Below are 27,000 nucleotides of genomic sequence, written 5' to 3' on the forward strand. Positions count from 1 at the left end.
TATTTGACTGGAGGCATCAAAGTCGAGTCTAATCCTGTCTTTGCCGAACGTCGCAATTTGCAACAGGAGTCTGGGTAGCGATCGGGAGCAGGAACGCTGTTATTATCCTTGTTGTTTGGGAGTAGTTTTGACTTTAGGCTGCAGCGTATAATGGACGATGCTGGATCAGCCGCACGTTATACAACTCTCCTGATTTTCAATTCCATCACGCCATGAAGCATAGCTCGTGCCTATTAAGTATTAACTGTCTTTATAAGTAACATTTGGTCCATGGGATCTCCTGGGCTGGCTTTGATCACCTGAGGGAATTTTCCAGATTATTTATTTAATTGGGACTGGGTTTTTTTTCTGCTTTTTTTTTGCCTCTCCCAGGAGATTACATGACTGCGGGGTAGGAAGCGTGTAGTCATGATGCTCCAGCCATCATGAGTGTAGTGGGGGCTCGACAGATCAGCTGGTCTTTTCCTGCCTATCACTTTTGGGTGCACGTCACTGGAAATGAAAATCGGGAGAGATGATCAATGGGTGGCCCATCTGATATCGCCCGGTTTACACTATCACCCAAAGTCAGAATTACGCCTCGTTGTTTGAATTTTTCACTCCCTAGCTCGGGGCCACTGAAGGAACTTGCGGTGCTTGTATAACAGCTCTGATTTAATCTAACTTATCATTGATCAGGAAATGAACCTCCTACTTTCCTGGCCTGGCTCAGTACCACATGCGTTCACGCTGAGCCATTCATTAAGCTGTGATTCTTGTATATTGTATTGACAAGCGAAGCAAGGGTCCACCTTGATTCTGATCTGTCTGCCAGCACAGCTGGTTAATGCACTCGGTACTGATAATCTGTTGCGTCTCCTTTTAAAGGCAAACGGATGCAAGTTGAACTGTCCAAGAGTCGGCTGCGGATGCAACCCGGGATGGGCGAAAAAAACGGCTGTTTCCGCTGCGGTAAAGAAGGCCACTGGTCTAAAGAGTGCCCCAAAGATCGCGGCGGTCTCGAAGGCAATTTTGATGGCGGCTACTCACGCGATTACATAGATCCGTATTCGATGACCGCGCGGCCTATAACCGGTTACGGAGAGCGCCCTCTTTACGACGAGCGATACGGCATGGTCGATTACTACGAAAAGTATCGGGCAGGAACGTACGGAGCCGTGGGAGATCCTTACGGACGGGCTGCTCCATTTTCGCCTCTCGGCACTTCCCTGCGAGAACGCATCCCCGGTGCGGTAAACCCATATGAGCGGCGGCCAATGGCGACTCCCACTACCTATTACGGTCGCGACAGGAGCCCTTTACGACGTCCGCCACCCATGCCTGCCTTGAGCACTGGATATGGGTTTGAGCGCACAGCAGTTTCTGCCACTGTGTATGACCCTACAAATGCTGCAGCAAGAGATCCGTACGCGACCGCCCAGTACTCTGCTGCTCAGTACTCCGCCGCCCAGTACTCTGCTACCCAGTACTCAGCCGCCCAGTACTCTGCCGCTCAGTACTCTGCTGCTGCCGCTGCCGCCGCCCAGTACCCCGCTGCCCAGTACCCTGCGTACTAACAAAGGTGAGGACCATTTATCTTTGATAACGTAGTCCCTATTCTCATTAGCTGTTAAAGCGTCAACCTCATTCAAAGGGCCTGTGAACGCGAGTTACAATCCAATGTGATGCTGTGTGCGTACAGTCTATCCGCCTCCTTGCCGCACAGTTTTTATTTTTATGCATTGTGACCCATGCAAAAAAAAAAAATGCCAACGTTGTGCTTGGAAGTCTCCAAAGCACACTGCTAACCGATCACACGGGTAGAGTTTGCACTTTCCTCGTGCAGAGCGCCCAACCTTTACCTCGTAAGGATAGTGAGCCAACGGGCAGGTTGCGAAGAGCTGAGGCTCAGGATGTCCCAAATGTCTACAGCGGCCACTGGTAGACTTTGATTAACTAAAAGTGCACAGCTTACCACAACAGAGCACTAGTATGTTTCCTGCTGCTTGTCCAACCATGATCACCCTACTCATCAGGGCATAGAATTGCATAGTTATTTGGAGCAGAGTAAGAAGAATACCAGGTTCTGGTGTACACCTCAAGGTCCTAACGCGTCAGCCAGCATTGGCCCATAGTTCAGGACACCATAAGGTTGGAAAGTGTAGGAGTGAAGACGAGGGAAATTGTGAAGTCGTGGATAGGTGACACCAAGGTTGATTGATAGAAAATGACTGGGAATAGAGGAGAGGCGGGATTAAAAGAAGATCCACGAGATAGGGACTTAAACATAGGAGAGCTGTGGGGGTTGGAAGAGAGCGAGATGGAGGCTTAGAACAGAGGAATGTGAAAGAGGAGTTTAATACACGGGTCTGGGGAAGTCACCTGTGGGCTGCGGAACATCCCTATGGCTTTAGCAGCATCTATTGGATGTGGTACTACCCAAGCAAAACCCAGTGATTCTCTACAGCTGAACAATGTTTCAACAACAAAAACAACTTGCATTTATATAACGCCTTTAATGTAGTAAACATCGCAAGGAGCTTCACAGGAGCGTAATCAAACAAAATTTGACGTTGGGGCAGATGACCAAAAGATGCAGGTTTTAATGAAAGTCTTAAAGGAGCAGAGAGAGGCAGAAAGGTTTAGGGAGGGAATTTCAGAGCTTGGGGGCCTTGGCAACTGAAGGCCGTCAATGTTGGAGCGATTAAAATCTGGTTGCTCAGAGGTCGGAATTGGAGAATTGCAAAGATCTCCGGGGAGGGATGTGAAGGGTATTGTAGGGATGGAGGAGATTAGAGATAGGGTGGGGTGATGCCATGGAGAGATTTTAAAAATCGGAGCCAATGTAGGTCAGCAAGTACAGGGTGGCAGCTGAACGGGACTTGGTGTGAGTTAGGACACGGCAGTTAGGAAACTTGGATGACCCAAGTTTACGGAGTGTAGAACGTGGGAGGCCGGCTAGGAGTGCGTTGGAATAGTCAAGACTAGAGATGACAGGCATGGATGAGGGTTTCAGCAGCGGATAAGCTGAGGCAGGTGTGGAGTCGGGCGATGCTCGGTCAGCAACTCTCAATGGATTTCAATCTGTGTTTCTCAGTCCCCCAATAAGGGTGTTGCTGAGACCAAGGGCCAATTAATATTCTGCGTACCTTATCACAGCCGAACCCCATTGTGCTTCGCTCGAAGTCCACATGTTCCAATAATTACTGGATTGCGTTCAGCTGCAGGGACCTTGCCTGATATTTAAATTGTTACCTTCCTTATTAGTGCAGGGATTCTGAGGCCAATTGTAGTGCCCGTACTTTCACTGGGGTAAGATCAACTAACTCTGCGCAGAGCTGAGATAGAACCTGGGACCCTCTTTGTCTGTATGGACCCTTTTTGTCTGTATGGCTCGGTAACACAGTAAAGGACCTAGTAATGCATGTGGGGAGGTGAATAATTTTTTGATGATCACTTTAATATTAAAGACAAAAAGTAAGGAGCAAAACGGGGGGAGGTGGGGAAGGAGAATGTCAAGAGTCTGTGCACAATTTTCTCCAGGAGAATACATGGCCTGATAACTGTATCTCACTAAAGCAACTGGGTGTAAATACAATTGCAAATAGTTGGAGGTATTGAAATCACCAGGAGTCAGGAATTATTGAAGACCAAAATACAAAAACTTGATGGCTGGAAATCTTAAATTAACAATTGACCAACAGGTCAGTCAACATCTGAAAGAAAAAAATGTGAGTTAGCATCTCTGGTAGCATGTTTGGCCAGAAAACACCGAGTGGACAAGGGCACGACCCACTATTGTGCTGACCAGAAAAGTCCTGGGATCAATCGTTTTGTGTGGAGTTTGTTGATCTTGGGTCAGGCACTGGTAAGGAAGCTTCAATTCATCTAAGTGCTCCCAAGAATTGGGAGGAGATCTCTCACCCCTACCCCACCTCACACTCTTGATCATTGTCTAGTGATTCCTGCTGCGATAGGTTGCGTGAAGGCGTGGCCGAGTTTGGCTTTGATGCTAGCTGTGGTCGCATTCCATGCCGACAGCCTCGGTTTAGGCTTGCACTTGCAGAACGGATCAGGGAAGGGATAGTGACCAGCGCCCGTGAACTGTGCCGCAGCCAGTCTCGTGCCGTACGCAGTCAAACGTCGTACCAATCCCATATGATTCAAATAAAATCGATGCTCTGTTTCTGGGGCTGTTTGATGTTGATCAGGTGGCTCGCAGAATTATGTCCCGTCGGTATATCTTTGACACTCGGGAGCTATTGTTCTGCCCAGTGAGCACATGGTTACCTGTATGGATGTTTCCATTCTACGTAGTCGTGGGTGAGCAAAAAAAAAACACCACCTTTGTTGAGTGATGTATCCAAGGTAGCCTGATAATCGGTTGTCTAATGTTGCAGGTAATGGATCAGCGTCGGTTCATTGATTGGAAAAACCGTGAATTTTTGGATATGTTGCCAGTTGATGTTGAGTAGACTTTGTTGATTTCACATGTTGACGGCTGACGGTTACTTCACGACAGTTGGTCCAAGTTTGAGCATCGTACAGAAGTGTTACCATCACAGCGGCACTAAATATTTGAAGTGCCACTAGCCCCAGCAGAGATCAGCTAACTCTACGCAGACTAAGCCTCCACCTGGGACCTGTATAGCTCAGGTACTCACTGGATCAACACGGAGTTTCAGATCAGTTAACTTTTTCTTATTTCTGCTTATCTGTTTGACAGACAGCCTGTGTATGTGCAAATTAACCTTATGAATTGGGGAAATGGGATACAGGCTCTCATCACGTTACCTTGTGATTATGTGCCCACCTCCCTCAGCTGAAGTCTATTAAAAAGCAAGTCATGTTTGTCGATGTATCCTATTTGCATAAGCTACTGAACCATTGTACGTAGCAGATTCAAACAGTGAGACATGGCGCTCTTTCAAGCGAAGCGGTCTCCCTCTTCCAGACAGTGTCTGAGAGCAGCGATCATTGATGTGCAGCAGGGTCTTGAGCCTCGGAAAGGAGGTGTTCTGACTCCTTCCTGGTTGCGGTCGTCACTGTTGGTGTATGCGTACTGCGGGATGGGTCCTAATGTCGGCAATCAGAATCTATATGTTGTCGCGTCCCGTGTGCAGTCGCCTATTGGATATCACGTGGTTCAGAATAGATTTTCTGGCTGGCTGAGAGTAGGGAATGGAGCTCGGGTCTCGAGGTGACGTGCTTTGAGTGGTTTTGCACCTGTGCGGTGATTGAGTTGAAAGGCCTGTTTTTAATCAATCTGCAATGTCCCTTCTTTCGCAGGTTTGCTTTGCATCGTGACGAGAGCCGCGGGTCCCTTGGTACGTGCAGAAACTTGGGTCATATGTTTTGCTTATTGGTTTTAGCGTGGAAGACGTTAGCGAGACACTAAACCTAAATATCGGTGTAAATTAGCTGCTGACTCGACTATCTACTCAACAAACTGTGACCAAGTATTTTTTAATCAATTGTTTTTTTAAGTTTTAATTTCCTTTTCTGGTTTTCTTTGCTCGGCGGGAATGGCTCGCGGAATTGTCAACCGTTTAAATCTGAAGCGTTTGGATTTCCTGTAATACGATTTACAATAAACGAACAGTATTCAGCCTGAGCGTGTTGCGTCCATGTGAATCTTTAATACCGACCAACTGACCTGTACAGGCACTGTGCAGTGTCATTATCAGGTGTATTTATACACAGCTTCAATTAACGGTCTGTACTTAGCTGGAGGGTTTCAAGTCTGTACGAGAGTTTAATATTGACCTCTACAGATACTGTGCTGTGCCACTGTCGGAATTCTGTCGGGTGCAATTTTAGGAACGGGGAAATCCATTGACTTGTCCAACAATCCTGTTTCTTTTTCATAGTTAATTCCACCTACTTGCTGCACCCTTCAATCCTTTCGATCTGCAGTAATCTATCTATCTATCTATCTCTTGAACCATTGTCTTCGATAGCTTTGCTGGGGAAAAAAATAACTGTCGTTCCTACCTTCCACTGTTGAAGTTCCTCGTTGCATCACTCCACATTTGAACCGACAGGAACATCCTCGGATTGTACAGGTCAGCACACCAGTTTCTATCTATGGACCATATAGGTAGGCAGTGAGCGTAACTTCCTCGTAAGTGTGTGTGTGGTTGATCGGCAAGTGCAAGATCTGCTGTAGTTGTAACAGACCCTATCGTTGAATAATCTGCCAACACTGTCGAGGCTCATGCATGAAGAATGATTATATGGATACGTGGAACAGGAATCCAGCAATAATCAGTACCTTTGGCAGAACAAGGGAGCAAACAGGGAAGCGAAGTGAGGAGAGGAGCGTGACAAATAGGTTGTTGCAAGTTTATTCAGTGCTTTCCTCATGCCTAACACAATAGTGCAATTCCACTGGCAAGCTGTTGTTCCCTAGCAACCGAAACAACATGTGCGTGAAGTAATCTGAAGCGACACCAGGTGAACAGTGAGATTTTTTACTTTTAATAAGTACATTGGCAGCAGTATGAACGATCAACGTACCTTTCTGATTTTTCTAACAGACTACCTCCATACGTTTTCAATCTATTTTTCTTAAGCCCAATACAAAATTCAGTTTATGTCGGTAAACCTTCACTCCCTATGAATCGAAAGGTAGCCTTGTGTACAAAATAAAACTGATAGATTGTATAGAGGGGGGATCTTCTGCCCAACCATATGCTGGGAGTATATATTGGCAAATTGTGCTCTTCTGACCCATGATTTTTCATTCATTAGGATTAAAAGACACCATCATGATCTTTGGTTGCACATTTTCCCAATATGCGCTCCTGGCATGTACAGGATTGAAAACGCCTCATAATATTGGACTAAATCTATAATCAGATTTATTAAAAAAGTGCGATTAACAGAATCAGCAACAACTTGCCTTTAACGTAGTAAAAGTTCCTAAGGCTTTACAGGAGTGTTATCAAATAAAATTTGACAAGGTGATCGTGGGGCAGATGACCAAAAAGCAGTAGATTTGAAGGAGCATCTTAAAGGAGGCGGAGAGATTAAGGGAGAGAGAATTCCAGAGCTTAGGATTGTGGCAGCTGAAGGCACTGCACCAATGTTGGAGCAATTAAAATCGGCAATGTGCAAGAGGCCAGAATTGGAGGGGCGCAGATATCTCTTTGTGGGGGGGGGGGGGGGCATTGTGGCGCTGGAGGCGATTAGAGAGATGGGGAGAGGTGAGGCCAGGGAAGGATTTGAAAATGAGTTACAATTTTAAAATGGAGATATTGCTCAACCTGGAGCCAATGTAGGTCAGCGGGCACGGGTGAACAGCACTTGGTGCGAGTTAGGACCCAGGCAGCAGAATTTTGGATGAGCTCAAGTATATGGAGGGTGGAAGTTGGGAAGCCAGCCAGGAGTGCGCTGGAATAGTCACATCTAGAGATAAAGGCAGAGATTAGGGTTTCAGCAGAAGTTGAGCTGAGGCAGTGGTGGAATCAGGACGATGTTATGAAGATCATGATTTAAAACAAAGCAGATCAAGTGCAGTATTTTTTTAATGGTTTCTCACCTGCACATTTCAAGAAATGTTTTCTCGGCATGTGGGCATCGCTGGCAAAGCCAGCATTGATTGCCCAGCCCAAGTTGCCCTTGAAGTGGTGGTGGACGACGGCCTTTTTGAACTGCTGCAATCGGTGTGGTGAAGATGCTCTCGCATTGTATTTGGTAGGGAGGTTTTTTCCCCGTTGGTGTGTAGGTGTCGCTGGCAAGGCTAACATTTATTGACCATTTCTAGTTGTCGCAGGTGGAGCAGTTGAGAATCAACCATTTTGGCATAGGATTGGAATCGCATGTAGTCCAATCTGAGTAAGGACGGCAGTTTTACTTCTCTAAAGGACATTAGTGAACCAGTTGGATTTTTACGAAAATCTGACAGCTTGTTCATCACTTTGACTAATACTAGCTATTTTATTTCCAGATTTAAAAAAAAAATACTGAATTCAAATTCTCAATTGCCATAGTAGGATTTGAACTGACTTTTTCTGGATTACGAGTCCACTACTACTGTACCATATCCGTTCCAGAATTTTGACCAGCAACGATGAAGAAACAGCGATACATGTCCATGTGTGATATGGAAGAAAACATGAAGGTAAAAGTGGTTTCATGCACCTGCTGCCCTTGTCCTCCTAGATGATGATTGCTGCGGGTTTGGAAGGCGCTATCGAAGCCATGCTGAGTTGTTGCAGTACATCCTGTAGATATTGCACACAGTGGTCACGGGGGTAGATGGTTAGGCTAGTGGATAAAGTACCAAACAAGCAGACTGCTTTGTCCTAAACGGTGACGCAAGTCTTGTGTGGCAGCTGTAGGTACCTAGGCAAGAGAAGTGTATTCCATTACAGTCCAGACTTATGCCTTCAAGGTGGTGGAGAGACTTTGGGGAGTTGAAACCACTTCAAAGTAGTAAAACTCTTGAGCCATAGTAATTCGTGTAACTTGAATAATGCGTCTGTGGAAATGTTTAATATGCGGAGAGCCCGATCAGCTCTTGGCATGTACAGTAGCAAAGCCAGGCAGGAAAATGCTAAAGACTAGATTGCTCACCTGGGTGAAATGCTTCGCTACCAATTGAAGTCCAAGCAGCTAATGAAAAGATCACAAGGTATCCTCACGTTAAATAAAATGCAACTAAAGTTAGTCCTTCAGGTATTAGTGGTGTCGAGCAATTCGTCATGCAACCCTAATAGAGCAGCTGCAGCAATTGATGGCCAAACGAACAATATAAATTCATTTCTGATTGTGGATTATGTCTTTTTTAAGGTTATCGCTGAGATCCTTTCTTGCTGGTCACAGCACACTCCGAGTTGATACTGGTTTCTGGCTGGCTGTTCTTGCAAGCTAAGGAATATACATTATTCTCTGGTAAGCAAAAGGATTGCTGTACATCTGAGGCTTGGCTGATATCGGGCAAAAGGGAGTATAATATGCTGTCAATTTAATTCAGAATTATTGGGGTCAATCTGTCAAATAGTGTTGATAGGCAGCTGCACAAAGAATTAATTACCAGTCACTGCAGATCAAGCAAAGTGAGTTGGGAGAAACATCCTTTGTGACTGTCAATCTGGGAGTCACTTAATTGGTTTTGGTTAGCAGTTTCGTAGGAGATATGACCAATTCTTTGCAGTGCTTTTTGACAGTTCTGTGCCTAGGAGCGGGCTTATAATAGGCTACATGGGTTCAGTTCAGGAGTCAACCCGAAAGCCAGCATGTCGACCAAGCTACATACCCCTTAAGAGGTGAATGATTGTGTGTCAAAGACCAGTGTTATATATTTGAAAGGTGGTGCAGGAGAAGCATCTTTGTTTCAACATTTTAAGGAAAGCAGTGAAGTTTATAAATATTGCAAGAAAACAGATTGCACTGCATATTGTTAATTGGATCTGTTTAATGTTAGGTAAATTTGACTCCTGATTCATAACCTGAGCCTTGGTCTTATTTTGCACATTCATCCATGTACTAAAAGGTGAAGGGATCGTGTGGTAAACCAAAATACAAAACTGGCAAGAGTTCTTTGCCCATTCCCTGTGTCTCCCTACATTTACCTAGGTTTCCGGCAGATACAGCCATACTCTGGCTCCTATGGGAGGACTCATGGATGTTAAATCCAAGTAGTACATCCAACATTTTTTTAAAAGTGTCCGCTACATTCCTACCTCACTCCCACTGCCACAAATGCTTGCCCATACCTCCAGAATTGGTTGCTTTTGCGTTCTCCTTACTAGTTGCCTGAATTTCACCTTAACAAATTATTACCTGTCCAAAGCTGTGCCTACATCTTGTATTCGGAATAAGGTGGATGAATTAACTGCGCAGATAGCAGTTAACGGGTATGATGTAATTGGCATCACGGAGACATGGCTCCAGGGTGACCAAGGCTTGGAACTCAACATCCAGGGGTATTCAACATTTAGGAAGGATAGACAGAAAGGAAAAGGAGGCGGGGTGGCATTGCTGGATAAAGAGGAAATTAATGCAATAGTAAGAAAGGACATTAGCTTGGATGATGTGGAATCGGTATGGATGGAGCTGCGGAATACCAAAGGGTAGAAAACGCTAGTGGGAGTTGTGTACAGACCACCAAACAGTAGTAGTGAGGTTGGGGACAGCATCAAACAAGAAATTAGGGATGCATGCAATAAAGATACAGCAGTTCATGGATGACTTTAATCTACATATTGATTGGGCTAACCAAACTGGTAGCAATGCGGTGGAGGAGGATTTCCTGGAGTATATTAGGGATGGTCTTCTAGACCAATATGTCGAGGAACCAGCTAGGGAGCTGGCCATCCAAGACTGGGTGATGTGTAATGAGAAAGGACTAATTAGCAATCTTGTGTGAGGCCCCTTGGGGAAAAGTAACCATAACATGGTAGAATTCTTTATTAAGATGGAGAGTGACATGGTTAATTTAGAAACTAGGGTCCTGAACTTAAGGAAAGGTAACTTCGATGGTTTGAGATGTGAATTGGCTAGAATAGACTGGCAAATGATACTTAAAGGGTTGACGGTGGATAGGCAATGGCAACATTTAAAGATCCCATAGATGAACTTCAGCAATTGTACATCCCTGTCTGGAATAAAAATAAAACGTGGAAGGTGGCTCAACCGTGGCTAACAAGGGAAATTGAGGATAGTGTTAAATCCAAGGAAGAGGCATATAAATTGACCAGAAAAAGCAGCAAACCTGAGGACTGGGAGAAATATGGAATTCGGCAGAGAAGGACAAAAGGTTTAATTAAGAGGGGGGAAATAGAGTACGAGAAGAAGCTTGCCAGAAACATAAAAACTGACTGCAAAAGCTTCTATAGATATGTGAAGAGAAAAAGATTAGTGAAAACAAACATAGGTCCATTGCAGTCGGATTCAGGTGAATTTATAATGGGGAACAAAGAAATGGCAGGCCAATTGAATATATACTTTGGTTCTGTCTTCACGAAGGCAGACACAAATAACCTTCCGGAAGTACTGGGGGACCGAGGGTCTAGTGAGAAGGAGGAACTGAAGGATATCCTTATTAGGCGGGAAATTGTGTTCGAGAAATTGATGGGATTGAAGGCCGATAAATCCCTGGGGCCTGATAGTCTGCATCCCAGAGTACTTAAGGAAGTGGCCCTAGAAATAGAGTGGATGCATTGGTGGTACATTTTCCAACAGTCTATCGGCTCTGCATCAGTTCCTATGGATTGGAGGGTCACTAATGTAACACCACTTTTTAAAAACGGAAGGATAGAGAAAACAGGTAATTATAGACCGGTTAGCCTGACATCAGTAGTGGGGAAAATGTTGGAATCAATTATTAAAGATGAAATAGCAGCGCATTTAGAAAGCAGTGACAGGATCGGTCCAAGTCAGCATGGATTTATGGAGGGGAAATCAAGCTTGACACATCCTTCTGGAATTTTTTGAGGATGTAAATAGTAGAATGGACAAGGGAGAACCAGTGGATGTAGTGTATTTGAACTTTCAAAAGGCCTTTGACAAGATCCCACACAAGAGATTGGTGTGCAAAATCAAAGCACATGGTATTAGGGGTAATATACTGACGTGGATAGAGAATTGGTTGGCAGACAGGAAGCAGAGAGTCGGGATAAACGGGTCCTTTTCATAATGGCAGGCAGTGACTAGTGGGTTGCCGCAGGGCTCAGTGCTGGGACCCCAGCTCTTTACAATATACATCAATGATTTAGATGAAGGAATTGAGTGTAATATCTTCAAGTTTGCAGTTGACACTAATCTGGGTGGCCGTGTGAGCTGTGAGGGGGACGCTGAGAGGCTGCAGGGTGACTTGGACAGGTTAGGTGAGTGGGAAAATACATGGCAGATGCAGTATAATGTGGATAAATGTGAGGTTATCCACTTTGGGGGCAAAAACGCAAAGACAGAATATTATCTGAATGGCGGTAGATTAGGAAAAGGGGAGGTGCAACGAGACCTGGGTGTCATGATTCATCAGTCATTGAAAGTTGGCATGCAGGTACAGAGCATGGTGAAGAAGTCAAATGGTATGTTGGCCTTCATAGCTAGGGGATTTGAATATAGGAGCTCTTTCTGCAGTTGAACAGGGCCTTGGTGAGGCCTCACCTGGAACATTGTGTTCAGTTTTGATCTCCTAATCTGAGGAAGAATGTTCTTGCTATTGAGGGAGTGCAGCGAAGGTTCACCAGACTGATTCCCAGGATGGCTGGGCTGACATATGAGGAGAGACTCGATCAACTGGGCCTTTATACATTGGAGTTTAGAAGAATGAGAGGGGATCTCATAGAAACATAAGATTCTGATGGGACAGGACAGGTTAAATGTTAATACGGATTCTTTTTCCCTCAATCTGTTTCAGCGAATACACTGACACGCGAACACCTCTTGCCTTTTCTGTAAAAGACCTTTATTGAAGATTCTCCGGCCGGGACTTGTCAAGACAATGGGACACTCTCAATCAGAGCCTGTTTACCTTCCCTTGGACAAGCCCCTTTTCAGCGCGAAAAGCACAATAGATATACATTTTCAAAGCAGAACACATTTGATTAGAACTTGGTCTATCCAATCCCTTTCTGCCTCCCCTTCCCCCCCCCCCCCCCCCCGAGTACGTCCAATGGCAGGCAAGAAAGTCTCCCAATTAGGGCTGGTGTCAGGTAGGTTAGTTATAGCTTTGCTACACTTGTCTTCCCTTATCAGTAAAGAACCCAATTAGTTTCTCTTCCTCCTTATCAGTAGAAGCTATTACTTTTCCCTTCCTATCTAGGATTTCTTTCTTTCTTTGTGCTGCCTTGGGCTTTCTCATGACCTGTGTCTAACCTCAACTTCAACTCTTGGTAACCCCTTTTTTTTCTGTTGATTCTGCAGTTGTCTGCATCTTGACCATTTCTTTAGCTATTTTCCCATGATTCCCTATCTCCATTCTTTTGCCATCTTCTCTAGCCATCTACCACTTTCGCAACCCTTTTACACATTCTCAAGATGCGGGTAAAATGTTGCTGATGTTGGGGAAGTCCAGAACCAGGGGACACAGCCTTCGGATAAGGTGTAAGCCATTTAGGACTGAGATGAGGAGAAACTTCTTCATTCAGCGAGTTAACGTGTGGAATTCCCTGCCGCAGAGAGTTGTTGAGTCAGTTCATTGGATATATTCAAGAGGGAGTTAGATGTGGCCCTTACCGCTAAGGGGATCAAAGGGTATGGAGAGAAAGCAGGAAAGGGGTACTGAGTGAGGGAATGATCAGCCATGATCTTATTGAATGGTGGTGCAGCTTGAAGGGCCGAATGGCCTACTCCTGCACCTATGTTCTATGTTTCTATTCCTTTAAGTTCATTCCCTTTCTCTGTCCTCAACAACATTTATTGGCTTTCTGTTTCCCAATGGGTTAATCTCAAAATCCTTGGCTCATTTATAAGTCCTTCCAATAGCGTGGCCTCTCCCATCATCTTCAACCTTAGCGCTATGTTCCTACACATAAGAACATAAGAAATAGGAGCAGGATTAGGTCTGCTTCGCCATTTCATATGATCATTGCTGATCCGATCATGGACTCGGCTCCACTTCCCCGCCCGCTCCCCATAACCCCTTATTCTCTTATCGGTTAAGAAACTGTGTCTCTCTGTCTTAAATTTATTGAATGACCCAGCTTCCACAGCTCTCTGAGGCAGTGAATTCCACAGATTTACAACCGTCCGAAGAAATTCCTCCTCCTCCTCCGTTTTAAATGGGCGGCCTTTTATTCTAAGATCGTGCCCCCTAGTTCTAGTCTCCCCTATCAGTGGAAACATCCTCTCTGCAGCCACCTTGTCAAGCCCCCTCATAATCTTACATGTTTCAGTACAATCACCTCTCATTCTTCTGAATTCCAATGAGTAGTGGTCCAACCTACTCAACCTTTCCTCAGAAGTCAACCTCCTCATCTCTGGAATCAACCTAGTGAACCTTCGCTGCACTGCCTCTTAAATATGGAAACCAAAACTGTACGCAGTATTCTTGTTGTGGCCTCACTAATACCCTGTATAATTGTAGCAAGACTTCCCTGCTTTTATACTCCAGCCCATTGCAATAAAGGCCAAGATTCCAATGGCCTTCCTGATCACTTGCTGTACCTGCATACTAACCTTTTGTGTTTCATACACCAGGACTCCCAGGTCCTGCTGTACTTTGCAATTTTTCTCCATTTAAATAATAACTTGCTCTGCGATTTTTATTTTCTGCCAAAGTGCATAACCTCATACTTTCCAACATTATACTCCATCTGCCAAATTTTTGCCCACTCACTTAGCCTGTGTGTCCTTTTGCAGGTTTTTTTGCGTTCTCATTCATTACATTTGCTCTCATCTTTGTATCGTCATCAAACTTGGCTACGTTACACTCGGTCCCTTCATCCAAGTCAATATGGATTATTAATATATACATGTCCTCCACTCTCTTCATTGCTTTAATTTGCTCCCCTCTCCTCCCTTCACTCCGTTGGTTTTCTTGGCCACTTTCTCTAATCTCCTACATCTTGCTGCCTCTCTTCTGTCTTTCAAGAGGCTTCTGAAAATCTACTTCTTTGATCATGACTTCAGCCATCATCCCAATCTTCCCACCACTTGGTGTATGTGCTCTTTACCTCTGTGAAGTGCTTTGGGACCTTTTAATTAGATTAAAGAGAAGTTTATGATTTTGGGTACAAGTTGCTGTTTGAAACTAAAACTGCCCCAAAACCAGTTAAATCAGAATTTGATTTGGTGGTTGGAGCAAATTGTTAATCATAACCAACGACGACGACATTAGAGGGCTGTGTAGGCTTTGAATACTGAGCCATTAATGGAGAAATTTATTGAGGGTTGAAAAACCCTGTTGAAGTGCAATGTATGAAGGAAAAGGCTGTTTCCAGAGATAACCTCAACTCAGAAGCTGTAAGTCTGTTACACACTTAGTATATTTGTTTAATTGAAAACAAACAGCTACGACGTGAAAAAGGACCTGGAGTAAATTGAAGTTCATTTTTAATTCCAGCGAAGGTACCCAAGCTCGGTGGCGGGGAGGGGGGGGGGGGGGGCGGCGAGATTGGACTTTACAGTACAATAGTGCAAAATCCAGTTTCAAACTACAAAACTAACTGTTCATCTAAAGATCCTGTTGTTTGTTAGGACATATAGAGTTTCACCTTTCCTGGGCAGCTTCAGTCAAAGAGTGCTTGAGTCAAAGAATTAAGGAGTAATTTTAACCTAACGTGCCCAGCAGGAACTGGGCAGATTCAGGTTGGACGCACATTTCACATTCCTCCCAATTTTACTCTCCATCGACTTGAGGGTAAACTCAGGCTGCATGTAAACCGGGCATCCGATCCATTCCCGCCTCACTCCTGGCGGACAGTTTAGGTTAAAATGGCCTAGGCTCTTCGTCCCTTTTGAGGGTAGCTCCACACTGGAAGCGTGGATTCAGCAAATATTGCCCAGCTATTCAAAAAAGGGTATGTCATCATAAGTAGTCCCTCGAAATCGAGGAAGACTTGCTTCCATTCTAAATGTGAGTTCTCAGGTGACTGTACAGTCCAATACAGGAATTACAGTCTCTCACACGTGGGACAGAGTCGTTGAAGGAAAGGGTGGTTCGGCAGTCTGGTTTTCCGCACACTCCTTCCGTTGCCTGTGCTTGTTTTCTGCATGTTCTCGGCGACGAAACTTGAGGTACTCAGCGCCCTCCCAGATGCTCTTCCTTCACTTAGGGCGGTCTTTGGCCAGGGACTCCCAGGTGTCGGTGAGGATGTTGCACTTCATCAAGGAGGCCTTGAGGGTGTCCTTGAAACGTTTTCTCTGCCCATCTGGGGCTCGCCTGCCGTGTAGGAGTTCCGAGTAAATGTTGCCCAGCTATTCAAAAAAAGGTATGTTACCGCTTGTGGTTTGACTGTAGGTGTAAGGTTTTTAAGTATTGTGCTGTTTGAGCATCTTGTGTCTCGGCTTTTGTATATTTAACCTTTAACTAAATGTACAGGTGGTGAGAATGCATAGAGCAAGTACCATGATTTGGGATTAATTGTTGAATCTGGGTACGCTCACCCATACATAGCACAAGTTTGGATACCTATTTAGTTTCGTAAATAACTTGGTCTGCATACGAAAAATGTTTTCTAGTTGTGAGGACAAGTATTGGAGGGGGAAAGCCTGAATGGTAGCAAGCAATTCCACCTGATGTCCGATCTTACTCCTAACATCCTAACTGATTTAGTGATCTCCTCTTATATCAACAGCAAATTTATTTGCAGTTGGAGACCGTTGAGCCCTAGTGCAGTGTGAAATGCTATGAGGAGCAGGCCTGAAATTCCACACTCTGGGAAATTTTGCGACAGGGTACAGATTGCTTACATTGAGCTCCATTTTCCTATCTCTTCCTGTGGGATCCTCTTGCTCTGATACTTTATATCTTTGGTTATGGTTTTGGGGCTTGTATCTTCATTCTTTTGAGACCGACACTGAGCACAAAGAAAAATACGATGATAGCATTGGGTATATATTTTCCATTTATTGCCTAAAACCGTGAGAACAAAAGGGTATAGTATGAATCTTGTGGAGGTGCAGTTAATCTCACTGAGAATTATAATTGCCCAGCCATTTGATGCATGTCTACTTCCATTTCACCATGTGGAAATCCTTGATATCTGAGATGACAGGCTGTCAGCAACAAAGCCATCTGGGAACCAGTTGCCACAATATCTTAGACACTGGTCATTGACATCTGGAACCTGGGGTCAAATGCAACCCATGGGAAACCAGATGTCACATTACATTAGACACTGCGTTTTTGTCTTTAGGACATGAGTTCAAATTGCCCAGATGCAGAAGGTTTCGCCACTATAGTGAAGGATTAGGAGTTGCGGGGGGTCAGATGTTGTCTTTTTACAACTGGGTCCTTGGTACCAATCCAGACTGCTGATATATTTTTCTCTGCTGGCTGTAAAGGCCGCATCTGAAAAGAGCTTGTCAAACCTTACCCCGGCTCCTTCAGGACGAAGGCTTGCACAACAGCAGCCTACCACTAATTTGAGCACTGTTAGGCCGGCGTGGATAATTGAAACGGCACACTGGTAGGCTGCTTGTTGGAAAGTCGTCTTGTTAATTCCTGAGTAACATGGAAGGCACTTTAGTTTACATTAAACCCATGCTGTACCCAACTTGGGACTGCTTGATGGACAATGTAAAGCTACTTTACTCTGCACCTAACCTGCAATGTACCTAATTTGGGAATGCTCAATGGGGCATTGTGGAGGGAGCTTAGCGCTGCATTTAATCCGTGAAGTGCTTGACTTGGGAATGTTTTATGGGGAAATGTTTTTTTTTAATAACGTCAAATTCCTGATATCAGTTCCTTCCAGAGGTGAGATGGCATCTAAGCTCTTAATTACCCAGTGAAAGTGTGTGGCAGTTAATAGATGAAATACAGGCAGATACAATGTGAATTATTCCCTCTGTATTTCAGAAATATAGGCACTTAAGAACGAACAGGACTGTTAAAATACCACTGCAAACTATCTGGCCTTTTCCAAAAGTATGATTCCATGCTGTGTTATATTGTATTTCTCAATCGTTTCCTTCACCAAAAAAAGCACAGCTCCTTGAGTTTTCTGACACCATCTGCCTCTACTCTCTCCTTAGATATTGTGTTCTATGCACTTGTCACACTCTATGAGATAGTTAAGCTGTCTGTCGGGGAGGCGGGTGGTGAGGGCGGGGAGGCCTAGACTGTTAGTGTTAGTGTTTTATCAGAAGAATCACTCAACACTCAGTCGGTTCCAACGCCAATGCGGCCTTTATTAACGCCAGCGGGGAGGAAGCCTCAGGACTGGATCCAGGCACTTCACTCCGCAGAACAAAGGGTTTCATGGATCTTTATATGTTTTACAACAGTTTGCTACAGTTACATCATATAGATTATAAATTCAATTCGACCAATAGATAGAGTTAGTTTCTAAACATAAAGTGGCTCATGTGTTGCTAAGGGGTGTGTTGCTAGGACCGAGACTCATGTAACATGAATCCAGGCCCCCCTTATCTTACATTTAGTCCTGAGACTTGGCTGATTAGCTTGTTAGTCCTGTGTGTGGGAAACAACAATTATCAGTTTCCAGGAATGCGGTCTAATTCAGCTAAAAGAAATCTCTTGAGGCTTCACTGGCAGCCATTTTATGATTCAAGTTACATATAGTTCTAACCTTATACTACAGGTGCCGTTGCCCTAGGCTGCCTAATGCCTACAACAATTCTTTGCCCCACTGACTCTTGATGGGTAATGAGGGAACTGGAAATGAACATACCTGTAAAAGGGAAACAACAGTTGGAGGGTTGTATTTGATACGGGGAAATGTCTATTTGTAAATCTCTCTATCCTTAGAAATTGGGAGCTATATCTTGTCTGTTGCAACAAGGCAGAAGTCAATCTGAAGCCAGCAGTGATGAAGCTAGCCAGAAGACTGAACATTCTCATGAGAAGTAAGCAACCATGTTTCAAGAGTCAATTTTCTGTTGTGGATTAGCACAGGAGAAGCTTCTTTGTTGTTTCTGACAATTTTGAAGAGAATCAACATTTGTATTGACTAAATATGCTGTTTCTACTGCATTCTACTAATTTACCTGTTCGCTCTGTCTCCTTCTAAAGGGATTTGATAAGGAGGTGGAGCAAAACTATTTCATCTGGTGGGGGAATCCAGAACAAGAAGCATAATTTTAAAATTAGAGCCAGGCCGTTTAGGGAGTGAGATCAAAGCACTTTTTTTCTCAGAGGTTTGTCAACTTGTTTGGGAACACAGTTCTGAGGTAAACAGAATCTGTTAAGAGGATCTTACTGTCAGCATGGTGGCGTATGGCTGTTGCTAATTGCTATGAAATATTAAACAATACGAACTGACCAAGATTTGTTTTTTGACAAGTTTTCAAATGTGGCTATCATAATTTGACACATGCCTATCCAATTCATTGGCATTTTTGAAGGGATTCATATGCTAAATAATCCTTATGCTCAGATTTGGTTCAAAAACATTTATTTTTGTAAGTGGGATTTTCGATATCAAACCTGTGCTATTCACCATCCCAAAATTGTAGAAACTGAGGCAGAAGGCAAAAAGGAAGAGAGAAGTTAAAGAAAGGAAGCGAACAGGAGAGCTAAAGAGGGAAGGAGCTATCTATATAATTTCCAAAGAGTGATATGAACTTCTTGAAAGTACAGAAGTTGGACAAGATGTAATGAGTACTCAAAACAGTTTTGCAGAAGAAGGATTAAAACTGGTTAAATGTTTAACCCTTGCAAGTAATTTGTGAAGTATGTTCCCACTGTATTTAATCGCTCATGTTTCTGAGCATTTGTAAGGATTACTAAGTGCCTAGTCCCCTGTTAGACGGTACTTTGACGTCAGGATTTATAAGAACAAAATTGCACATGGCAGTGTTTTTGGCTCAACCAAGATTAATTTGTTTTATTGAACATACACACAACGACCTCCCTCGTATAAATCGTTAAATCGTCTGATCTATGTGGGACTAATAAACCCAGAATACAAACCCCTTCAAAAAAGTCATTTGCATTGGTACAACTTGACAAAGTTAAACTCGTTTACGATTTGACTGTTACATATAAAGTTACTCAGACCCAAACGCAGAACTCTTCTATGATTTGGATGGAACAAAACATACAATCGGCAATTCCTGAGGTTGACTGCAGGCCATTTCCTTGGTTGCAGCTTGTGTCCTGAAGACTGGCTGGCTTCTGCTGCTGTTTCTGTACTGCTGAGTTCTTTGCCTTTGAAAATGGGTTGTCTTCATACCAAAAACTAACTTGCAATCTTGGAACAGATTTAAGATGATGGCCGCATCTAATGTGAACTCTTGATGGCTAATTGTTCCTCATCTAGAGTCATTGTCCATGATTACCTTGGCCGTCGCCTGCCTGTATAGTGAAGTCCTTTACAAAGGAATCTTCCCAAGGTGACTTAATTGTTGGTTTCTAGTAGCATTCATATCCAAATGGCTCAGGGTCCGGTCCATTGTCTAGGTTTACCCTGATGCCAACTTTTCTGGAACCACAGTCCGTGGTACGTTTTTAAAAATGTAACCCCTTAAGGTAAATGAATATATGAATGTTCCTGTATCTTTTCAGACATAGGCAGTCCCTCAAAATTGAGGAAGTATTGCTTCGACTCTAAAAGTGAATTCTTGGGTGACTGAACAATCTTTTCCGACAGGAAACCATTGAAGGTGTGAATGTCTCTCTTCTGCTCACATTGTCTCGTGATTTAGGTCGATGGCAGATATCCTGCTGTATCATAGTCTTTCATGATATCTGAATGTAAGAATTAACCCTTTCCTGCCCAGCTCTTTTTGCAAGCTGTGCTGCAGTTCTGAGATTTTATATTCAATTATCCAATTTTTACCATTTTGGGGTGGGGAGGGGGGAGGGGAAAGAGAGGAACGGATCCTACATCTCCCCCCCCCCCCCCTTTAATATCTCTTACATTGGAGATATTATTCTTGTCCGTTCTTCTGCCGTGGTGATTGCATTGTCGGTCCCAGTCAAATCTCTCATTCCTTTTACACAGTCTATACATTTGATTTTATAATCCTCAACTCCTCTTTATACGTTCTTTCCTCCTTTTCCCATTTTACCCTTCGTTTTGTTTTGCACGACAACCCGAACAGCTACAACACGATACTTAATTGCACAATTATCAATACATGTAAGGCAATTCGAATCCAGGGAGGAATTTCAATATTAAGTCCAATGTTCCACCAAGGTGGGATGGTCATTCCCCTGATCTGATCTCATGTTTTTCTGCTGGAGAATGTCGTAATGTTTTTGGGAGAACTCCACGTCCTTTGCTAGTTTTGTCAGCTGCTCAGGTAATGGCAGGATATCATACCCAAAATGTGATATTACGTTGGGCCTGGCTCCTCCCATACACCCATAAGTAAATGACATTTCCATGTCGCCTCTCTCCATCAGTCCTGATGTGATCAGGATCACCAACAGGCTCAGCCACAGAGCGCATTCCATCCTGCATCCTCCGTTTGTTTCGCCTTTGCAAATAAAAGAAAAGAGAACTAGCACCACTCTGTGTGAGGTCTTCCCTCCACAGGTTATATACATGTACATGCTGTGATTGCTGCAATCACCACGTCCCCTTTTCCTTTCTACCAGGTTGGGGCTTCTTGGGGGTCGTTGTGCGAGGAGGCGTCCAATGCACCTGAGGTCGGGGTGTCTGACTGCTCCTTCTTACCGCTCCGCTCTCTGGGTTTTCTTCTTCATCCCACAATATGCGAGGAAAACTTACATTGGTCAAACACATGATCATTCCCTGGGCTCTGGTTCGTTTTGTGCTCCTCTCCCTGGGATCACTGATTAATATGAGACCATTTTGTCCATTTTGGCAGCTGCACTGCATAAACCATAGGGCTTGCCTTGTCCAGAATACTATACAGTGGTTTGAATGCCCCTACCCTGGCATAATCTCTCTCCATGACCTGGTCCCCTACCTTCCACTCCTGCACTGTCCGTGGTTCTAACAACATTCTATTCTTCTGGTGCTGGTTTCCCATGTTATTTGCGGCTTACTATTGCACTTTCCTCAAGGTCTCATACAAGTCTTTTACGAACCTGTCCTGGTTGACCTCCCTCATTTGAGCTTTGGTCAGGACCGGTACCAACATGAGTCGGGGTCCGCATCGCCCTACTGGTCATCAGCTCATACGGAGAGTGCCCTGTGTTTTTGGAGAGGCATTTTGAATCCTTTCTAAGCCTTCCCTTTAAGGTCCAGTTCAACCTTTCCACTATACCCGATAATTCGAGGTTGTGGGCCACATGCCACTTCCCCTGTATCCCTAAAAGTTTCAGGGTGGTCTGCATGACTTGTCCTGTGAAATGGCTCACCTGATCTGATTCCACTATCTGGGGCAGTCCCCATCGGGAGAACATGTCCCTGACCAGGATCTTGGCTGTGTTTAATGCAGTGGCTGTTCGACAAGGGAAGGCCTCAACACATTTGGAGAAAATGTCCACCAACACCAAACAATACATTGTCTACTTTTATGGTGGGCAGGGGCTCAATGAAGTCTATTTGTATAGAATGCCATGGTCCTAACGGTGCGTTTCTACGGTAGGGGTTTGGATTATTCGTAGCGCACACTAGACAATTACTGCAATATTCCTTCACTTCTTCCCTGATATGAGGCAACCAACCCACCTCTTCCACTTCCTTCCAGGTTGTTTCCGGCTCTGGATATTCAGCTCCGGACACCCTTGTGAACTAGCTGCATAAATTCCTCCCGGTACTGTGGGCACGATACACCTTTCCCCTTTAAACAGCATCCCCTCTTTGACCACTATATCTGATGCTCCAAAAGGACCCTCAATTGGTTCCTCTTCTACCCTTTTCTTAATCACCGGTTTTTAAAATCGCATCTTGTGCTTGAACCTGTGTCAGGTCTGGGGCAACTTCACCTCCACTGGGCCCTCCATATCTCTTATTGCTGCGATCTGTCCAGATTGGTACGGGTCCTAAAGTATTCCCTCTGTCCCCCTTTTTTGCCAACTCGTTGGCCTTCTGGTTACCTTTCCGTTTAGGCTCGGTTTTGGAGTGCGCCTTTACTTTCTGAATGTAATACTCCCCTTTATTACCCATAATGCTCAGAATTGTTTTTAGCAGCGGGGCCATTACCAACGGTTTCCCGTCGGTAGACTTGAACGTCGTCGAGCCCATATTGCCAGATTTTCAGTGCAAGAATTGCACGTGAACATGGAGTCTGAGCATATTGTGCAGGGGGTTGGGAATTCCTTTGGGTGCATGACCACATAAGCTACAGCTGCCAGCTCGGCCTGCTGTGTGCTGGGAAGTTTGATGGCTTTCTCTATTCCAGCACCTGGGTCATAAATTCCATACCCTGTCCTACGCTCTCCGTCTGTTACCGAGCTGGACCCATTAATTAATATATTTATATTTATATATAATCTCCCTGTCGGATGTTCACCGGCCCGGATACCCACATCTACATCCCATACCCTTTCTACCATGCACACATGATCCGTCCCTGGATAAATCATATTCAGGGCCAGCTTAGGTTCCGGCAATCAGATTCATCTGGGAGAGTAGCAATGTCCAGCCGGCAATGCGATTGCTACTCAGTGTCCCCTCTTTTATCCTCCCGTCCAATAACATCTGTGTCACTGTGTGATAGGTCAGTAAAGTTATTAAAGATGACCCCATAAATAATTGGAAACGTTTTACGGCCCAATGGCTCGCCAAAAGGTGTCTTCCGCAGTTTGAGTAACCCCCTCTCTATATCTGTCAGGACTCAGGAGGCAAAAGCCACTGGCCTCAACCTGTCATGTCGCTCTTGGAGCAACACTGCACTCAAACTATCCCCAGTAGCTGCTATCTCCAGAGAAAAGTCCTCATTCCCATTTAATGCTCCCAGTGCGGGTGGAGTTTATAAATCTTTAGGTGGGTAAATGCCTCCTTACAACTCTCATCCCATTCGCATCCTACTCCTTTCCTAAGGAATCTAAGCAAAGGGATTGCCGTGGCTGCATAGCCTTTAATAAAATCCCTGCAATAGCCAGTCATACCGAGAAAAGATCTTACCCCAGTTGCACTCTTTGGAGCAGGTAGTTCCTGTACTGCCTTCCTCTTAGCCTCGTCTATAGCACTTTCCCCTGCCTTAATCGTCACTCCTAAGAATTTCACCTCCTCCTGTCCAATTTGGGGTTTGCCTTAAACCCTGCCTTCCCCAACAACTTTAGCTCGTCCAATAGTGGCCCGTGGTCCTCTGCACTTTCTGAGAATAATAATAGGAGGTACATGTACTGGATCAACTGGCTAGGCTGACTAAAATGTTTTAAACATCAGCCATACACTGATGAAAAATCGAGGGACTGTTATGAAACTCTTGTGGGAGGCACATCCATGTATACTGTTGCCCCTTGAATGGAAAGGCAAATTTATACTGATCCTCCCATCCTATTGGGATAGACCAGAACCTGTTAGCTATGTCCAGGACAGTGAATGTTCTTGCCTCTGCAGGGATATTCCCTATTAGATCAGCTACTGCTGTTACTTTGGGCGTGCGTGCTGGAATACCTTTATTAAGAACCCAATAATCTACCGTGGCTCTTAATCACTGATCGGGCTTCTTAACTGACCATAGGGATGAATTCACGTGGGTCGCTATCGGTCTCAGTACCCCTTGTTCCACCAGGGAGTTCAATGCTTTTTCCAAGTCCTTCTCTGCCTCCCGGGGGAAACTATATGATTTGAGGTCGTGACATTGGATCCCCGTGTACCTTTACCTCTACCCTGTTACCCTACCACAGTCATGTCGGTGAGTCACCCGATACTTTTCTGGGGTGCTACGGACCAATTGTTCCAGCTTCACTTCGGTTTCATAGTACAGTTGCTACTTTTCACCTTTTCCGCCTTGGGGATAAGTAAAACTTCCTCATGCTTATCCGAACTAACTGCCCCCCCCATCGACAGTGGTTCCTCATATCCACCATCACTTAGTGGGCCAGCATAAAATCAGCTCCGAGGACCCCCACAGCGGGCTGATCCCATTGCATCAGTATGCATTCCCACTTAGCGCCAAGGGGTCCTGTTAGTGTTAGTGTTTTATCAGAAGAATCACTCAACACACAGTCGGTTCCAACGCCAATGCGGCCTTTATTACACCGGTGGGGAGAGAGCCTCTGGTTAACTCCAGGCATTCTACTCTCCACCGAACAAAGGGTTTCATGGATTTTTATATGTTTTACAACAGTTTACTACAGTTACATCAGCACCATTTCGGCTGGATACTATCCAATCATATAGATTATAAATTCAATTAGACCAATAGATAGAGTTTGTTTCTAAACATAAAGTGGCACGTGTGTTGCTAGGAACGACTCATGTAACATGTTCCAGGCCCCCTTATCTCACTGTCCTTGGGTGCTGTCTTTGGTAGCCTCCTTATCTTAATCCTGTTACAGAGTCGTACTGTCCTTACTTCCACCAGAACATTTAGTCCTGAGGCTTGGCTGATTAGCTTGTTAGTCCTGTGTGTGGGGAAACAACAATTATCAGTTACCAGGAATGCGGTCTAATTCAGCTAACAGAAATCCCTTGAGGCTTCACTGGTAGCCATTTTATGGTACAAGTTACATATATAGTTCTAACCTTATACTACAGGTGTAGTTCTAACCTTATCCTACAGGTGCTGTTGTCCTAGGGTGCCTAATGCCTACAACAGGTCCTAACCCTATGTACAAAGGTTTTGATACTGTCCCAGCCTGCTCGTTCCTTGTAAAACCCACTAACGTAAACGGGATCCTGCTCGACCATGGAGAAGTGGTCGGGTTTGGTGAGTGAACCACCGTACTGGAAGCTCCGGTGTCCACTAGATACTTTGCCCAAGTGGTCTCTACCTTGATTTTTACACAAGGCCTGCCCCACTCATCGTAGGTGAGCGGGCACAGGTATTCGGGCTGGGCGCGTCTTCGTCATGGGGGAAGTGGGGGCGTGCTGGGCTTTTCACAGCATACGACAGCGTCCACTTTTCCCTGATCCTTGCCCATAACCTGCATTAATGTGGCCACTAGAAGTTCCAACAGGTCTTCTACCCTCTCCTTCTCCACCTCTACTACCTGCGGTTTTGACCTAGCCGGGACCCCCATGTGCTGGTTTTTTCTTTCTTAGCAACTTGTACTCTTTACTCCAGTGTTCCATTCTCCCACAGCTAAAGCACATCTGGGATCTGTCCGCATTACTCAACTCCTGTTTCCATTCTATTCTACCATCCACGCTTCCCTTCATCTTGTGCACTTTTCTTTTTTGTCTATTCTCTTCCCCACCACCCCCACCCACACCCGGTCTGAGATGAGGAGCAATTTCTTCACTCGAGGGTGGTGAATCTTTGGAACTCTCTACTCCAGAGGACTGTGATGGCTCAGTTGTTGAGTATATTCAAGACAGAGATCGATAGATTTTTGGATATTAAGGGATATAGGGATAGTGCAGGAAATTGGAGTTGAGATAGATCAGCCATGATCTCATTGAATGGCGGAGCACGCTCGAAGATGTAGGTTTTAAGGAGTGTCTTAAAGGAGGAAAGAGAGGTATAGAGGCCGGAAAGTTTAGGGAGGGAATTCCAGAGCTTTAAGGCCCAAACAGCTGAAGGCACGGCCACCGATGATTAAGCAGTTATCATGAGTGATGTTCAGAGGGCAGACTTTGAGGAGCGCAGACATCTTGTGGGGTTGTGAGGCTGAAAAAGATTACAGAGCTAGGAAGGGGTAAGGCCATGGAGTGATTTGTAAACAAGGATGAGAATTTTGAAATTGAGGCGTTGTTTAACCGGGAGCCAATGCCGGTCAGAAAGCACAGGGGCGATGGGTGATCGTGACTTGGTGCGAGTTAGGACACGGGCTGAATTTTGGATGACCTCAAGTTTACGTAGTGTAGAATGTGGGAGGCCAGCCAGGAATGAGTTTGAGTAGTCAAGTCTAGAGGTAACAAAGGCATGAATGAGGGTTTAAGCAGCAGACGAGCTGAGGCAGGAGCGGAGGCGGACAATATTGCAGAGGTGGAAAAAGGTGGTTTTAGTTATGCTGCGGATATGTGGCTGGAAACTCATTTCAGGGTCAAATTTGACACCTCGGTTGTGAACAGTCTTGTTTACCCTCAGATTGATGCTCGGGAGAAGGATGGAGTCAGTGGCGGGGACCAAAGACAATGGCTTCAGTCTTCCCAATATTTAATTGGAGGACATTTTTGCTCATCCAGTACTGGATTTCAGGCAAGCAATCTGACAATTTAGATACCAAGCAGGGGTCGAGAGAAGTGGTGGAGAGGTAGAGCTGGGTGTCGTCAGCGTACATGTGGAAACTGACTCTCTTTTCGGATGATATCGCCAAACACTTGGTAAGATGAGGCCATATGTGAATTTTTAAGCTGCTTTATTTCATAGAAAGTTAAGCGTACAGAACAGCCTTTATGAACAGACTTT

The 27,000-nt window shown here is 44.7% G+C and overlaps 1 protein-coding gene across 3 annotated transcripts in view; it reads left to right on the top strand.

The window, feature by feature from the left end:
* LOC139229803 (RNA-binding protein 4B-like) overlaps positions 1-27,000 on the top strand; it is a 115,410-nt gene that overhangs the window by 22,398 nt on the left and 66,012 nt on the right. Inside the window, exons 3-4 of one of the 3 annotated variants that reach the window (XM_070861395.1) lie at positions 868-1,561; positions 5,269-5,357. The exons of 1 other annotated variant lie outside the window; for it this stretch is intronic. In XM_070861395.1, coding sequence (XP_070717496.1) covers positions 868-1,556 — 689 coding nt within the window. In that variant the 3' untranslated portion in view covers positions 1,557-1,561; positions 5,269-5,357. Of the gene's footprint in view, positions 1-867; positions 1,562-5,268; positions 5,591-27,000 lie in introns of those variants that run through there. One more of the 3 variants, XM_070861396.1, reaches the window with a different exon arrangement.

Source organism: Pristiophorus japonicus, chromosome 19 (assembly GCF_044704955.1).
Source record: "Pristiophorus japonicus isolate sPriJap1 chromosome 19, sPriJap1.hap1, whole genome shotgun sequence".
Classification (NCBI taxonomy): domain Eukaryota; kingdom Metazoa; phylum Chordata; class Chondrichthyes; family Pristiophoridae; genus Pristiophorus; species Pristiophorus japonicus.